Source organism: Macaca nemestrina, chromosome 11 (assembly GCF_043159975.1).
Source record: "Macaca nemestrina isolate mMacNem1 chromosome 11, mMacNem.hap1, whole genome shotgun sequence".
NCBI lineage: Eukaryota > Metazoa > Chordata > Mammalia > Primates > Cercopithecidae > Macaca > Macaca nemestrina.
Genome location: NC_092135.1, coordinates 99677033 through 99694017, shown reverse-complemented (window position 1 = coordinate 99694017; position 16985 = coordinate 99677033). Strand labels below are relative to the sequence as shown.

General features: G+C 37.4%; 1 protein-coding gene across 4 annotated transcripts in view; it reads left to right on the top strand.

The window, feature by feature from the left end:
- LOC105468090 (alsin Rho guanine nucleotide exchange factor ALS2) overlaps positions 1 to 16985 on the top strand; it is an 80568-nt gene that overhangs the window by 41707 nt on the left and 21876 nt on the right. For all 4 annotated transcript variants that reach the window (XM_011718048.2, XM_071073191.1, XM_011718047.3 and 1 more), the window contains 12 exons: positions 1273 to 1338; positions 6571 to 6733; positions 10822 to 10953; positions 11363 to 11491; positions 11922 to 11992; positions 12416 to 12482; positions 12827 to 13029; positions 13144 to 13209; positions 14241 to 14339; positions 14963 to 15127; positions 15987 to 16098; positions 16306 to 16383. In XM_011718048.2, the coding sequence (XP_011716350.2) occupies positions 1273 to 1338; positions 6571 to 6733; positions 10822 to 10953; positions 11363 to 11491; positions 11922 to 11992; positions 12416 to 12482; positions 12827 to 13029; positions 13144 to 13209; positions 14241 to 14339; positions 14963 to 15127; positions 15987 to 16098; positions 16306 to 16383 (1351 nt within the window). The remainder of the gene's footprint in view (positions 1 to 1272; positions 1339 to 6570; positions 6734 to 10821; positions 10954 to 11362; positions 11492 to 11921; positions 11993 to 12415; positions 12483 to 12826; positions 13030 to 13143; positions 13210 to 14240; positions 14340 to 14962; positions 15128 to 15986; positions 16099 to 16305; positions 16384 to 16985) is intronic.

Here is a 16985-nt window from a genome sequence, read left to right as displayed (position 1 = left end):
AATTAACCATTATAACCATATTTAATTGTACAGTACTGTGGGCTAATTTTAGTAGGAGTTTCCCTTCTTCCTCAAAGTCAGTTGATTCCCTTTGCCAGCCCAGGTGTGTACAAGAAATGTACAAGGCTCAAAGCAGTATAACTAGACTTGTTCTTTAGCAGTATATCAATATTTAATCAACATTCTCTAACACTGACTCAACCACTTTTAACATATTTTCTTACCTTCACTGTCATTTCTTTCTTTCTTCTTTCTTTTTTTTTTGAGCTGGAGTTTCGCTCTTGTTGCCCAGGCTGGAGTGCAATGGCACAGTCTTGGCTCACCACAACCTCCGCCTCCCAGGTTCAAGTGATTCTCCTGCCTCAGCCTCCCAAGTAGCAGGGATTACAGGCGCCCGCCACCGCGCCCAGCTACTTTTTGTAGTTTTAGTAGAGACAGGGTTTCACCACGTTGGCCAGGCTGGTCTCAAACTCCCGACCTCAGGTAATTCACCTGCCTCGGCCTCCCACAGTGCTGAGATTATAGGAGTGAGCCACCGCCCCCGGCCTTCACTGTCATTTCTTAATTGGGAAACCTGAAGTGAAGATTAGAGAAAATTTTCATTCAAAATTCAACTATTTTAATTATGTTTTCTCAAGTATGTTAATTAAGTTACCACATAATAGATATTGTTTGGTAGATACCAAGTAAATTACTGCATTTTCTGCATAGCTTTAGGTGTTTTTAAAATTTCCTTTTCTATTACCATCTTTTTTTTTTTTTTTTTTTTTGGAGACAGAGTCTTACCCTGTCGCCCAGGCTGTGCAATGTTGGAATCACAGCTCACTGCAGCCTCAACCTCCCAGGCTCAATGGATCCTCCCACCTCAGCCTCTCAAGTAGTTGAGACTACAGGCATGTGCCACCATGCCTAACTAATTTTTCTATTTTTTTTGTAGAGTCAGGTTTCCCCATGCTGCCCAGGTTGATCTCAAACTCCTAGGCCCAAGCGATCCTCCTGCCTTAGCCTCCCAAAGTGCTGGGATTACAGGCGTGAGCCAATGTGACCAGCCTTATATTACCATCTTTACTAAGCTGGAATTCCCCTACCCCTCCCTTTACCTCCATTATTGTAATTATTACACAACCTGCCCTTCACAAATGTTGACATCACAAAACTTCTGAAATTCGTTGGTGAAATAATCCAGAATTATCTATTCCAGGTATGTGTTTGGAAACTGAAGAACTAATTTACATTTCAGCTAACGTACATGTGTTTTCTTTTCTGCTCAAGGTATTGCACATCTATTACAAATTTCCTGGTTATGGGAGGATTCCAGCTTCTTGCTAAGCCTGCCATGTAAGCAAACCCACACCTTCCAGTTGTTTTCTCAACCAAAGATCATGTTTTATAGTGCTCTGTGTTTTCAAGTGCCCAGGGAAAGCTTTGACTTCATCATTTTACCAAACAAATCAAAATATAAACTTTGAGTAAGTCTTACAAAGGACAGGTACTATTAACCGCTGGTTATCATTGTAAGTAGTATGCCATTGAAAAAGCACTGAATGAATAGGCTCAGGTTCTGGGTCCTTCCGTGCTATCCCTGAGACTTTGGACAACTCTCTTTACTTCAGTAGGCCTAGTGTTTTCTCATCTGAAAAATGGTAATGTTCTCTTTCACTGGAGAGGAACAAATAATGTATGTGCTGATACACAGAAAAAAGTGTTTGCGCAGATAGAAAGTATTTGCATTTAGCTTCTGGGTAAATAATTTAAAAGCTCCTTACACAAGGCAATAATCCCAAACGGATAGTTTCTCAACAAGTGTTGACCCAGCAACAAAGCCAAGGTTTTAAAAAAATCTGTATTTAACTTTTTTTTTCTTTTTAAAATAGAAGAGATAGGGTCTCACTGTGTTACCCAGGCTGGTTAGGAACTCCTGGGCTCAAGTGGTTCTCCTGTCTCAGCCTCCCAAAGTGCTGGGATTACAGGCATGCACCACTGTGCCAGGCCAAAAATTCTGTATTTTAATAGAAAATACTTTAAATATGTACTCATCACCCAGATTTAGCAGATGTTAATGTTTTACGTTTGCTTTTTTTTTTTTTTTTTTTTTTTTTTGAGACAGGGTCTCACTCTGTCATCCAGGCTGGAGTGCAGTGGCACAATCTTGGCTCACTGCAACATCTGCCTCCTGGGTTCAAGCAATTCTCCTGCCTCAGCCTCCCGAGTAGCTGGGACTACAGGTGTGCACCACCACACCCAACTAATTTTTGTATTTTTAGTAGAGACGGAGTTTCACCATGTTGGCCAAACTGGTCTGGAACTCCTGACCTCAAGTGATTCACCCATCTTGGCCTCCAAAAGTACCAGGCTTACAGGTGTGAGCCACCACGCCCAGCCCTGTGTTTCCTTTTGACCTTTTTTCCTGATAGAAGGAATGCTAACCATCTCATCTCATTTCTAGTTTTAATGGGAATACTTTTAATATTTCACTATTAAAAATGATTACTTTAGGTTTTTGGTAGATACAATTTATAGGGTTAAAAAGCCCCTATTTCTAAAAGTTGTAGAGGAAGCGATTTTTATAATGTTAAATATCTCTGCGTTTCCAAATTCCAAAATTCAGTAATCTATGTATTAATTTTTTAATACATTACTGAATTAAATTTGCTTATACAGTTGTCTCTTAGTACCCATGAGGGATTGAGTCCAGGACCTCCCAAAGGAAACCAAAATTCAAGGATGTTCGAGTCCCTGATATAAAATGGCTTAGTATTTGCATATAACCTGTGCACATCCTTTCATATATGTTAAATCATCTCTAGATTACTTATAACATCTAATAAAATATAAATGTTATATAAATTGTTGTTATATGGTATTGTTTAGGAATTAATGACAAAAAAGTGGTAGAGACATAATTTTTTTATGAAATATTTTTGGTCTGAGGTTGTTGAATCCACAGATTTGGAACTCACAGATATGGAGGAGCTTTTTCTCCTTTTCTGTTTCCTGGAAGTTCGTAGTTTATATGAAGTAGGAATTATTTGTACTTTGAAGATTTAGTAAAATTCATCTGTAAAAATAATCTGGGCTTCATGGGGACATTTGCTGTAGGGAGTTTTTACTGATTTAATGAATAGGTATTTTCAGGTCTTTATTTCTTTTTATGGCTTTTGTTACTTATATTTCTCTGGAAAATTGTTCATTGCACCTGTGTTTTAAAGTTTATTGGCATAATGTTCAAGTCTTAAGATGATTACACCAGAATAACTGTAGTTGTACCCCCTATTTTTCATTCTTATGATTTTTGGGCCTTTTATCTTTTTTATCTTTATCAGTCTTGTCAGCAGTTTACTACTTTTTAAATTAATTTTTTCAAAAATTAGGGAATCATTTCTTTCCCTTTTAAAAAATTTCATTAATTTCTGTTTTTTATTTCCTTCTTTCTTTTTGTTCACCTGTTAACTTCTTACAACTTCGAGTTTAGCACTTGGTTCATTCATTTTTCAAATTTAAAATTTTTCTAATGTAGCCATCTAAGGCTACAAATTTCCCTCTAATTGTTGCTTTAGCTGAATCTCACAAGTCTTGATACGTTTTGTTTTTATAGTCATTCAGTTCTAAATATTTTTGGATGTATTTTTCTAACTTCCATTATGAATCCTTGGACTTACACGCTTGTTGATTTCCAAAATATAGGAGTTTGGCCTTTATTTTTTAAAATGACAGGTTCAAGAATATGTCTTTAACCTTGTGTAGTAACTTTAAAATTCTTGATCTTAATACATCACCATTTTCCATTCTTTTACTTTCAGCCTGTCTACATTGTTTTGGTATATTTCTTATAAGGAGCAAATGGATAGACTTATTGTTTGTTGTTATTGTTGTTGTTCACATTTGAGAACTTCTGGTTTTGACAAGTTTAGATTTGTAATTACTGATTTTATATTTATTATTTTAAATCTCGTTATTATAATGACTAAAATAGCTTAGTTAACCTATAATGTTGGTGAAATGCTGAATCATAGCCAAAGAAAATAGGAGAAAATGGGGTTGTACCCAAACCTATAATTAAATGGAGCAGAGAGAAAATGCAATAGTTATTTTTCAAATAGTAATGCTTAAAGAAAAACAAGTTTAATTACAGGAAGATGCAAAAGATAGATGAAGACTTGTGACAATTTAAATGGAAAGCTTCTGGGCTTCCTGAAGGGCTACAGCAATTACTGACCCTGGTTCCTTATTCTGCTGTTGTTGACCTTCCTCTAGTATTTCTGAGTCAGATTCACATTACCGAACAACTGACCTTGTTAGAACAGGAAAATGAGATGACATAAGTTGAAAGCCTCTTGCCTTTTGCACAGCACCATGCCCAGAGCCTGGGTTTTACATAGTTAAAGGCAGCACTGACAACTTTTTCCCATTTCTATTTACAAAGTCAATAGTTAAAATTACCTTAAAGATTTCATTTTCAGAGGAGAGTATGAGAATATCTAGAGCACAGCTAGGGTGCCCACATGGCTGTTAGTGGATCTTGGATGATGATGTGCAAGCACTTATCATTCATCTGATTTATCACTCAGCTGCTCACATCAGGCTTGCCTGGTGGTTTGATTATTATGCAAGTTTTTTTTCTTAACTGTGATAAAATATATGTAATGTCATATTTATTTTAATCTTAATTGTACACTAATATGTGTGCAATTGAGGGGCATCAAATACATTCACAGTATTGTATAACCATCACTATTTTTTCATTATCCCCAAGAAAAACTGAGTGCATGTTAAATAATAACTCCTCCCATACTGTCTCCCCCTGTCTACCTGGCTCTGGAAACCTCTATTCTACTTCCTCTCTGTATGAGTTTGCCCAGTCTAGGTACCTTATATGAGTCGAATCATGTATTTATTTGCCCTTCTGTGTCTGGCCTATTTCTTTAAGCATAGTATTTTTAAGGTTCATTCATGTTGTAGCATACGTCAAAATTTCATTCTGTTTTATGGCTGAATAATATTCTTTTATATGTACACACTACTACATTTTATCAATCAGTTCATCTGCTGATGGACACTTAGGTTGTTTCTACCTTTAATATTTTTATTTTAAAAATCTGAGTAAAAAGTATAGACCTTGCCATATAAGGAAAAAGTAATATTTCCACTATTAGATTAAAAACTCCCTAGAAAAGATAAGCTGATCAGAGATGATTTCTGGTTCAGATTTCTTAGGAGTGTAGCTTGTCCTCTTTCAGGGAAGACTGTAGGTAAGGACATGAGTGAGTCCTGGAAAGTAGTGGAGTTCACAAGAGTTGGAACATTTCTGGTCTGCTGTAGACTGGGTACTGGGTATTGAGGAGAAATAAGGTCCAAGGGAGTTTGTGTTCACTATATCTTACCTCCGCCTCTCAGGAGCAGGTCAAAGCAGAACACTTGTATAGAATTAAATAAGTCCTCAGCTGGTCTCTGCAGTAGAACATGGAGAACAAAGTAAGAACATTAGCACAAGCCAAACATAAATAAAATCTGGGCACTCTATCTAAGATCTTTTTTTGTTGTTGTTGTTGTTGAGACAAGCTGGTCACCCAGGCTGGTGTGCAGTGGCACAACCACGGCTCACTACAGCCTCAACTTCCTGTGCTCAAATGATCCTCCTGCCTCAGCCGCCTGAGTAGCTGGGACTACAGGTGTACACTTCCATGCCTGGCTAATTTTTGTATTTTTTGTGGAGACAGGGGTTCGTTATGTTGCTCAGGCTGGTCTCAAACTCCTGGGCTCAAGCTATCCACCCACCTTGGCATCCCAAAGTGCTGGGATTACAGGTGTGAACCACTGCACCCAGCTCACCAACTCTTACTGCTTTACCATTAAGTATTTTGGTTTGGTGAGCTAAGCCTTAATGGGTTATTGATCAGCATTAAAATTTGGAATAAAATTTTAACGATGAATTTATAAAAAACTGAATATTAAAAACTAATTTTTGGCTTCAGTTTGAAATGCTTTTGAAGATCTCAGCATTGAAATCGTCACATATAATCATCTTTATTGTTTCTTGTTAACTGTAATACTAGTTCTTTCAGCTTTTTATTACTTTCCTATAATAAACTCATAATTGAAGGAAAAAAGAAGAAATTAGAAGTGTTTTAATATCCACACTAATTCTGTTGGAGCAAGGAGCTTCGCTTTTCTTCCAGTGTTTCTATTTAGCACAGCTGCCTAGAGCAATTAGTCTTGCCATTTATTGCTGTGACTTTTGGCTTTGAAATTAACAGGTAATGGTGTCAGCTGGTCTCTGATTATTCACCTTAAATTGTGGGATGCATGATTCATTTCCTGGAACATAGGCACAAGCCTGTGATTAACCATTTGTATTGCTACCATTTGCTACTTTTTATACTTAAAAAATCCTATCTTATAGATAGGGAAATTCTTTTAATTATATCTGGCTTATTTCATTGTATTTCTACTTTCATAGCAGCTAAAAAATGTGCATTCTGAAAGGTACTTTCTAGTGAAATGTTTTATCTAATATCATGCATATTACCAATTCAAAAAGGATTAACTAATTTTGTTTTCCTCTGCCTCTAGTGATTTCCTAAATAAAAACCAAGAGCTGTTGCAAGATTTATCAGAAGTGAATGATGAAAACACTCAGTTGATGGAAATACTGAATACTTTGTTTTTCTTGCCAATCAGACGACTTCATAATTATGCAAAAGTTTTGCTAAAGCTTGCTACTTGTTTTGAAGTGGTAAGCTCCCATGTATACCTCTTTGGACATTTGGAAAGCCAAGGATCATAGTTGTTTGTATGGATTATGCCACCACAAGATCTGGAACTCGAGTAATTTAATATTTACATGTGTCTAATTAAATTTAATTTTCTTCAGGGAAATGATAGAGGAAAGTATGACTGTAGATAAATTGAGTTTTCTGTGGATTCAGTTTCCTTTTAGGGCCTTATCAAGATGAATAAACTGTATTCATTTTATGAAACTTTGTCTAAAGTTGAGACTCTATCAGATGTTACTCACTCAGTAGTTGTCAAAATTTATTGGATGCATGCTGACTATGAGTTAAACAGAGCTCTTCAAAGCCCTGGTTTTCTGTATAAAGGCATACACCTGTAAGGCAGGGGTGTTAACTGACCTGGATTCATGCTAGACTTTATACCAGGTGTTTAGGTTACCTTAGCAAATGCTGAGAGGAATCAGTGTTACAGGATTTTCTCAAATGTTAACTAGTCCACTCCTATATAAAACTAGTTAGGTGGAATCCTAGGAAGTTAGCACCACACTAGGATATAGATGTATGTTAAAGCTGGTCCTGAGACATTCACCTTTCAAATACCATCGAAATGTGTGGTTTCATTTTGTTTCTACCCTGAAAATCTCTAGATAAATTATAATGACTCCAAAGTCCCTTATAGGTTTTTTTTTGTTGTTTGTTTGTTTGTTTTTGAGACAGAGTCTCATTCTGTCACTGGGGCTGGAGTGCAGTGGCGCAATCTTGGCTCACTGCAACCTCCACCTCCCAGGTTCAAGTAATTCTCATGCCTCAGCCTCCTGAGTAGCTGAGATTACAGGTATGTGCCATGACACTGGCTACTTTTTTTTTGTTTTTGTATTTTTAGTAGAGATGGGGTTTCACCATGTTGGCCAGGCTGGTCTCGAACTCCTGACCTCAAGTGATTGCCCTGCCTTGGCCTCCCAAAGTGCTGGGATTACAGGCATGAGCCAACATACTGGCCCCTTATAGGTTTAGAATCTTCTTAATCTCTGGGTCTGTCTCTTGATCTAAACAGATTTCACCCCTCAGAGTGACCCAGGAACTGATCGATGTAGGCTTTCTACAGTTGAGCCTACTGTGATCTTGTAGGTCTTTTCTTTAGTCTGATTTTGACTTTAAAACTAGACTAAAGAAAAGACCTACAAGATCTTTAAACTGATCTAGCTTTAGCTGTGAAGGTTTGACCTATCAAATATCCCAATGAGATACAACTGTCACCCCAATATGGCCTCAGTCAACAAAAAAGTTTCCTACCAGATCAGCTTAGAATTGTTCAGAGTCAGAGTTCAGTTTTCCTGGGTGTAGCTTTCATGTGTTTTATATTTCCTTCCTGAAACACTCCCACTCCCATCCTCATTCTGGGACAAAAGTCATTTTATCATGAAAATAAAGCCCTCTTTGACTATATTGGTTCTCTTTCCCCTATCCATCTCTGAAGGATTATTTACTCTATTTTGCTAACACTTTCCATTATTCACTTCTCATGTTATATCAGTGGCCCTTATCCTCATCACAGGGGGTCAAAATCAACTGTGGAAGCTTTTTCAAAACAAACCTGCCCGTATTCCATCACTATACATTATAATTGAGTAAGTCTAAGGCACACCTTTGACATCGTGTGTGTGTACACATATATGTATTTTTTAAATGTCTCCATATAAAAATAATAATAATACTTAACATTTATTGAATGAATTCCATATGCCAGGCAGTGTTCTAAGCAAGTTATATGTATTCATTTAATCCCCGCATCAACTCGGTGAAGTAGGCATTATTATTATACCTATTTCATCATCAGCCTTTTACAGATGAGAGAATTGAGACACAGCTGAGAACTGGCAGAGCTACAATTCATATCCAGGCTCTGGTTCCAGAATCTGTTCTCTTAACCTACTTTTCTAGATTGTCTTTTATGGTATATAGCCTGTTAACAAAAACCACTGCATTCTTCTGGTACATTTTTCTATCTTGTCTGCCTAATTATGGTACAAAGATCATGCCTTATTTTTTTTTCCCTAGCATTCTAGCAGAATGTTTCATATGTGGTAGATACTCATTAAATGTTTCTTAAGTGAATGGAAAAAATGAAAATGAGTGACTCTCACAATTGTGGCAAGTAAACTCATGAATGTGAGAGATCATCCTTCGATCTTACCTTCTGCTCCCTCACTACATGGCATAGCAGTTACACCCATCCCAGTAGTTGGTTCTCAAAGCTTGGTTTGCAGACCCCTGGGGCTTCCAAAGACCATTTCAAGAGGTCCACAAGGTCAAAACTATTTTCATGACAGTACTAAGATATTTGCCTTTTCCACTGTGTTGTCATTTACATTGATAGTGCAGAAGTTAAGGTGGGTAAAACTGCTGGCTCCTTGGTAGGAATCAGGGCAGTGGCACCAGACTATACTAGTAGTCATTGCATTCTTCATTGCCATGCACTTGCAGTTAAAATACAATTTCACTTAAGAATGTCCTATTACGTGTGGTGACGTGCAAAGTACATGTAAAGCAGTTCTGCTGCATGCTGAAGTGTGGTGGTTTTTCAAGAAAAAGCATGATTGTGATTGTTGAGTTGAGAGCTCCTGTTGAAATAAATGGGTTGCTTTTTTTTTTTTTCTTTCAACTTGAAAGGACAATTGACAGATAAACTGATTTTTCAGATTTGGATATTGGCAGATATTTTCTCAGAAATGAGTAAATGAACCTGTCATTTCAAAGGGAACAAATGATAGTATTTGTTGCCAATCATAAAATCTCAACTTTTAAGCAAAAATTAGAATGTTAGAGATGAATCTACCACTGTGAGTGTGACAGTTTCCTGATACTTAGGACTTTATCTCATGAGATTGGTGGTTCTATGATCCTGTGATTTTTGATGTTGTAGAAGAAAGATGTCAACATTTGGAAAATCTGCATAATTCAGTCAACCAGTATTTTCTATATGTCCAATGCACAATCATAGATGGTACAAAGTCATAGATGGTAAAAGACCCATTCAAAGAGCGCGATGAACCCCTGGATTTTAACATCTCGCATACAAAAAGCTCATGGCTGTGGTTTTAGATTCCACATTGCAGCTCTCTTTAAGAATCTACCACTTAGCAAGTTTTAATGTAGTATCAAAGGAAAATATCCACATTCATTTGAAATGGCTATTAAAATGCTTCTCTCTATTCCAGGTATATACCTTTATAAGACCAGATTTTCTTCATAGGTTTTAACCAAACAACATATAACACAGTAAATGCAGAAGCTGATATAAAAGTCCAGCTGTCATTTTTAAAGCCAGATAATAAAGAGATTAGAAAAAATGTGGACCATTGCCATTTTTCTCACTAAAAACTTTTTTTTTTTTTTTTTTTTTTTTTAAGACGGAGTCTTGCTGTGTTGCTCAGGCTGGAGTGCGCATCTCAGCTCACTGCAAGCTCCGCCTCCTGGGTTCACGCCATTCTCCTGCCTCAGCCTCCCAAGTAGCTGGGACTACAGATGCCCGCCAGCACCCCCGGCTAATTTTTTGTATTTTTAGTAGAAACAGAGTTTCACTCTTAGCCAGGATGGTCTTGATCCCCTGACCTCATGATCCGCCAGCCTCGGCCTCCCGAAGTGCTGAGATTATAGGCGTGAGCCACTGAGCCCTGCCACTAAAAAAGTTTTGTAAGTGAATTAATAAAAGCTTTTGACATTTCTTAATTTTATGTTCTAATATGGTAAATATTAATAGATACAGTCCACATAAGAAAAATAAAGGGATCCCGAGACCAAAACATTTGAGAACTCCTGCCCTATCCTGGGGTCTCTGCTGCTCTCCTCAGTAACTGCCGGGTTTTGTCTCTCTCCCCTGAATTATTCCCCTATTTCATATGTATTTTTATGTAGTAGAATTTTTCTAAAACCAGTCTCCTTTTCCCAGTCTCCTGCAATGTGCTACTTATGCTCTTGGGCCAAATTTTCCCCTACATTTAATGCTATATATCTAAAGCAGACTGAGGCTACAGATTCTGGATAATGATTTTATGTTCTTTTTTTTTCCTCTTTAATTTTTGCCCTGTAGGCATCTCCAGAATATCAGAAACTACAGGATTCCAGTTCTTGTTATGAGTGTCTTGCTCTCCATCTCGGCAGGAAGAGGAAGGAAGCAGAATACACACTGGGCTTCTGGAAGACCTTCCCCGGAAAAATGACGGTAAGCCATGCCAGTTGTCATTTGTTACCCTAGCAAACAGCAACTGTTTCGATAACAATTGATATCATTTTCTCTGTTCCTCACTTGTTTATGGCAATAACATTTTAATGACCCCTTTCCTAAAATGTCTAAGGACCATACCAATGGGTACTCTAAATACCTTCTCTCATTTCTAGAAATCCTCTCTGAAGACTTACTCACCTTTAGTTTGTTTTTGTCTTCTTTTTAATCTCCTTTGAGCTCTGATTTTGTGAAGTGGTTAGATCCCATATAAATTTAGTTTTTACACCACGCTAAGCTATGACCAACAAATTCCCTTAAACGTGATTTGTGTCTGTTTTATTTTCTCTTTACATGTTAAAATGATTTTGATTGTTTCACTTAGTATTATATTTGTCTTTAATTCCAGGACTCCTTGAGGAAGCCAGAGCGTCGACTGCTGTGTGAGAGCAGTAACCGAGCCCTGTCTCTGCAGCATGCTGGGAGGTTTTCTGTGAATTGGTTCATTCTCTTTAATGATGCACTGGTCCATGCCCAGGTAGGCTGGATTCCTCACCTTAAAAGAATCCCTGAAAGGTGGAATCCTATCCTTTTTAACTGTACTATCAGTTGATGTTCAAAACTAGTGTGAGTTTACTGAAACTGTTGACTGAAAGAGACTGTTCAGCTACAGCATGGATTTGTGTATGCACTGGATTTCAGAGAACTTCTGAAGTTTCCAGCTTGAGAATGAGTGGCAGCCATGTGAAAGGGGCCCTGCAGCAGAGATGGCGAGGCCCTTTGGGTTAGCTGTGTTATGGGGACAATGTGGCAGAATTGGTGGCACCTGCATGGACTTAACTATTTCAAGGGGTTGTGCAGCAGCGACTGCAGGGCCCATGTGGGTTAATGACATGAAGGGGATATGGGCAGAGACCCCAAGGTCTACATGGGCTTTCATAAAAGTGCCTCCATGTTCTCTGTTTCAGTTCTCCACACACCATGTTTTCCCTCTGGCCACGCTGTGGGCAGAGCCACTGTCTGAAGAAGCTGGTGGTGTGTAAGTGTGTCCCCCCTCCCCACTCTACCCCATCCAAGTCTGTTACCCTTGCTTCCTTAAATGTGAAAAAAGGCTCAGGAGGACTTGGGAGACAGTCTCCCCATTCTGCATAACGAGACCCACCTCCCAGCACATTAGACAGTAAAGTAGTCTATTGATAATAAAATGGCCTGTTGCAAAGATCATGGCAAATCACGATCAGGTGATGAAAAGGCATCTTCATTGCACACATCCCCATCGTTCAACACAGAGCAGAGAATTCTTTGTTCTTTCCACCATGGTGGGACCCAAAACCAAACAAGCGTTTACATTAATTGACTTCTGCTCATCTTGAAATAAAGAGGTTGCTTTTCAAATTTGAGGATTGATACTGTAACGACAGGTTGTTAAACCTACTGGTATTTGTCCTTGTGAACGTTTTAGGAATGGCTTAAAGATAACCACACCTGAGGAGCAGTTCACTCTCATTTCATCTACACCCCAGGAAAAGGTTAGTCCATTATAGTATTTGCTTTCAATCTTCACCCTGGCTCTTTCTGCCTCTTGTGTAATAAAGAAGAAATATAAATTGTTCTTGCTTAACTAATGATGTACAGTTCTTCTGATAAATCTTCATTAAGCCAAAACTATAGGTTCTTGGTTTTGTTTTGTTTTTAATGTGACTCAATTTTAAACATATAGCAGAGAAATCCAAGAGCCAGTCAATATTACTCTATTAATAGGAAAAGCATGGGACGCAAATAATTTATTCACACCAAAGAAAACTAACAGGATGTAAAGCAATGCTTGATGAATTGTTGCCTTAAGCTTATTGACGTTACTTTTTGCTCCTAGACAAAGTGGCTGCGAGCTATAAGCCAAGCTGTAGATCAGGCTTTGAGAGGGATGTCTGATCTTCCCGCTTATGGAAGTGGTAGCAGTGTTCAGAGACAGGAACCACCCATTTCACGCAGTGCCAAATATACTTTCTACAAAGATCCTCGCCTAAAGGATGCCACCTATGATGGACGCTGGCTTTCAGGGAAGCCTCATGGCAGGTGAAAATGTTGAAGATTTATACCTGGGGTGAGGATGATCATCACGTGATAGAAAAAGTATTGATTACCTGAAATATTAGTTGACATGCATTATTCTTTGCTTACGCATTCCAGAGGGGTTTTGAAGTGGCCTGATGGAAAGATGTATTCTGGCATGTTCAGGAATGGCTTGGAAGATGGGTAAGAAAATTCTGTAAAATATGATAGTAAATTCAAGTTCAGTAAGGTCATAAATTATGTTATTTTGTATGCAGAGCTGCTTTTCAAACAAATAGTAGATTTTTGTTGTTATTTTTCAGAAATGCACATGTATGATCATGAAGAGAGCCAGGAGTGAGGGGTACAGCCTCTGATTTACCTAGACTGGGTCATTTTCCTTGATAGCTGTGTGACCTCAAATTACACAGCCTTCCATCTGTTAAAATGGGGCTATGTTTTCTATAATTTCTGAGTTGTGAAGAGTGAGAACTTTGGTAATGTTAATGGTAGGACTATTGAGACAGTAGTCCCCCTTTACACAAAGGACATAGAAAAATTTTCCTTTCAGTTGTTTTAAGTCATCTTTAATTTCTGTGGTATGTTAAAGGAGAAAATTTCCAAGTGCTCTATTATCCTAATGATGTTCTAATGACTTTTTAAAATAAATTTATCATGTTTTCTAACACTAGAAATGTATTTACCTGATTAGTTTGTGACAGTATTTTGTATAATGTTAAGGAAGTAATTTATTTTAGTGTATAAAAAATGTTGGGTAGGTGATTTTGTGTGTCTGTGTGATCATGTAAATTCTTGTGATGTGTTAAAGTCTCTTTTTAATAGACTGTTAGAATGAGAAGGACTTTAGATCATCTCATTTACCCACTGAGTTGCCCCTCTTATTATCTAAATAAAGGAGCTGGATACCTGGGCTTACCCCATGGTGGTGCAGGTAATTAGTGACAGAGATAGGCGAAGGACACAGGTCTTCTGTTTTTCACCGGACTTGTATTAAAACACCGTATCTTAGTGTAGTGGGGCTGATGTCCCACTCCTCTTGCCAAACAGCTTAGGTTATAGATTCACCTTAAACCAAGATGCTGTTTTAACCCTTTCCTCCTACAGGTGAATGTTTTCTCTGTCTTCCTTGTTAAAATGTTTACCACGATACACATACAAAAGGTGAATATGTCATAAATGCATATTCTTTTGTTATTTTTTCTTTTTCGTGGCAGGTATGGAGAATACAGAATCCCAAACAAGGCAATTAACAAAGAAGACCATTATGTGGGCCATTGGAAAGAAGGAAAAATGTGCGGTCAAGGAGTCTACAGGTAATGACATTGGAAAGGCTGTTCAACTGGTGTTGGTTTTTCATATAACCATGTAAACCTGAATGTTTGCATAGTCAAAATTTCCAAGGTTTAAGTTTTGCTTAGTCTTATAGATAAAATTTAGAGGAGTAAATAAAATTGAAACTTTCTGTGATCTTCTTTTAAAGGTCAACCCCTCATCTATCACAGGATGAAAATACTGGATTATTAAATTTAGTTCTTATCTAAATTTTATATACCTTATAAACCATAAACCATAATTTTCTCATAGAGACTCCTATATGTCTTATCTATAAATTTATCTTATTTTTATTTACTTGATTCTAATGGACAAAACTTTTATTCTTCCGTCTTACAAAAAAACTCATTATTTCATTTTCCCATAAGAGACTAAAAACACATTTTTTTCCGTGTTAATGCAAAATACCACCCATGGTGTCTTTAACTTTTTAACTTTAATCATTCAAAAACAAGGTTTTTTTAAGTGGTGAAAAATAATCATATAAACAAATAATTATAGCTACCAGTGAGACTGAGTATGGTTTTGGATTTTCTAAACTTTGTAAAAATGAGCATCAGAATTCAATGTGCATATGGTAATTATCCATTCTTTCCAACCACAGCTATGCTTCTGGTGAAGTGTTTGAGGGTTGTTTCCAAGATAATATGCGTCATGGTCATGGCCTTCTACGAAGTGGGAAATTGACGTCCTCTTCTCCTAGTATGTTCATTGGCCAGTGGGTAACGGATAAGAAAGCAGGATATGGTGTCTTTGATGATATCACTAGGTACAGTGTTCTCCTTCTTTTCTCACAGTTTAAGCAAATGATTAAGCACCATGATTATTTAACAAGCAGTTTATACTTATTTTGTCTTTTTCATGGAGATTAGTAAGATTTCTTTGAGTTTGAGTAGGTGAAAAATGAACCTTCTTTTATGACAAACCCTTTTATTTATTTATTTTAATTTTTTGAGATAGGGTCTCACTCTGTCACCCAGGCTGGAGTGGTGCGATCTCAGCTCACTGCAATGTCTGCCTCCTGGGTTCAAGGGATCCTCCTACCTCAGTCTACCAAGTAGCTGGGACCACAGGCACACACCACCACACCCAGTTAATTTTTTGTATTTTTGGTAGAGATGGGGTTTTGCCATATTGTCCAGGCTGGTCTCGAACTCCTGGCCTCAAGTGTTCCACCTGCCTTTGCCTCCCAAAGTGCTGGGATTATAGGCATGAGCCACCGCACCCAGCCTCTTTCTTTTTAAGTTAGCAAACTTTTGTGTAAGAAAAACCTGTGCATAGGTTTTATTCTGCTTATTACATTTTAAATGAAATTATTTAGAGTTGAATTCTAGGCCTTCTTTTTAAAAATTATATATTTTAAAGTTATCAAGTAACTACCCGGGGTATCTACAGACCTGTGTCAGATAGACCACAATATTAAATTCCTCAGAGAACATTACTGAGTGAGATGTCTTTTGCTCTCACCTTGTCTCATATTTGAGGAGACAAAGTTAACTACTTTAACTAGAAAAATGGAATCTATACCAGCCTAGGGTTGATGCCTGGGATCTCCCATGTGATAATTGTCTTTTCCCTACTTTATCCTTGTCTTCAGTGCTTTTTCTTTTCTTTTTATTTCTGTGCAGGGGGGAAAAGTATATGGGAATGTGGCAAGATGATGTGTGTCAAGGGAATGGTGTGGTGGTTACCCAGTTTGGATTATACTATGAGGGCAACTTTCACCTTAATAAAATGATGGTGAGTGGAATATTTGCATGTAGTTATTACTAACTTGTTAAAGCTCCTTTGTCCCTAACTTTTTAAGTCATCTTTTGATTAGTTTCTACCTCTTAGTACTATTTTCCTTCTTTTAAGATTCCATAAGGCTTTGGGGATATGACTGCGTGCACTCTTAAGTTACTCTATTTTATGTGTTGTAATTTTTCTCTTGTTTTCTTCTTATAGGGAAATGGGGTTTTGCTTTCCGAAGATGATACTATCTATGAGGGAGAATTTTCAGATGACTGGACTCTTAGTGGAAAGGTTGGAAACTAGCTTTCTTCTTTTTCTCTCTAATAAATTCTTTTACTAATTTTTTTGACTTTAAAAATAGCTGATTTATATATCCATAAAATTCATCCCTTTCAAGTGCACATTTCAGTGATTTTTAGTCAACATAGCTGTACAAACTACCACCACAATCCAGTTTCAGAACATTTCCGTCACCCAAGAAAATCCCTTCTGCTCATTCAGTGACTTCCATTTCCACCACCAATCCCAGCCAACCACTAATCACTCTTAATCACTCTATACATTTCCTTTTCTCGGCCTTTTGTATAAATGGAATCATACATGCAATCTCCTCTATGTGGCTTCCTACACTTAGCATAATGTTTTTGTTTTTTCCATATTGTGGCATGTATAGTATTTGTTCCTTTTTATGACTGAATAGTTTTCCAAAACTACATTTTGTTTATTCTTTTACCAGTTGATGGACATTGAGTTATTTCCAACTTAAGACTATTGTGAATAATGCTGCCATAAACTTTCAAATGCAGTTTCTTGTGTAGACATATATTTTCATTTTCATTTCTCAAGTAGATGCCTAGAGTGGAATTGCTGGGTTTTATGGTAAATTGATGTTT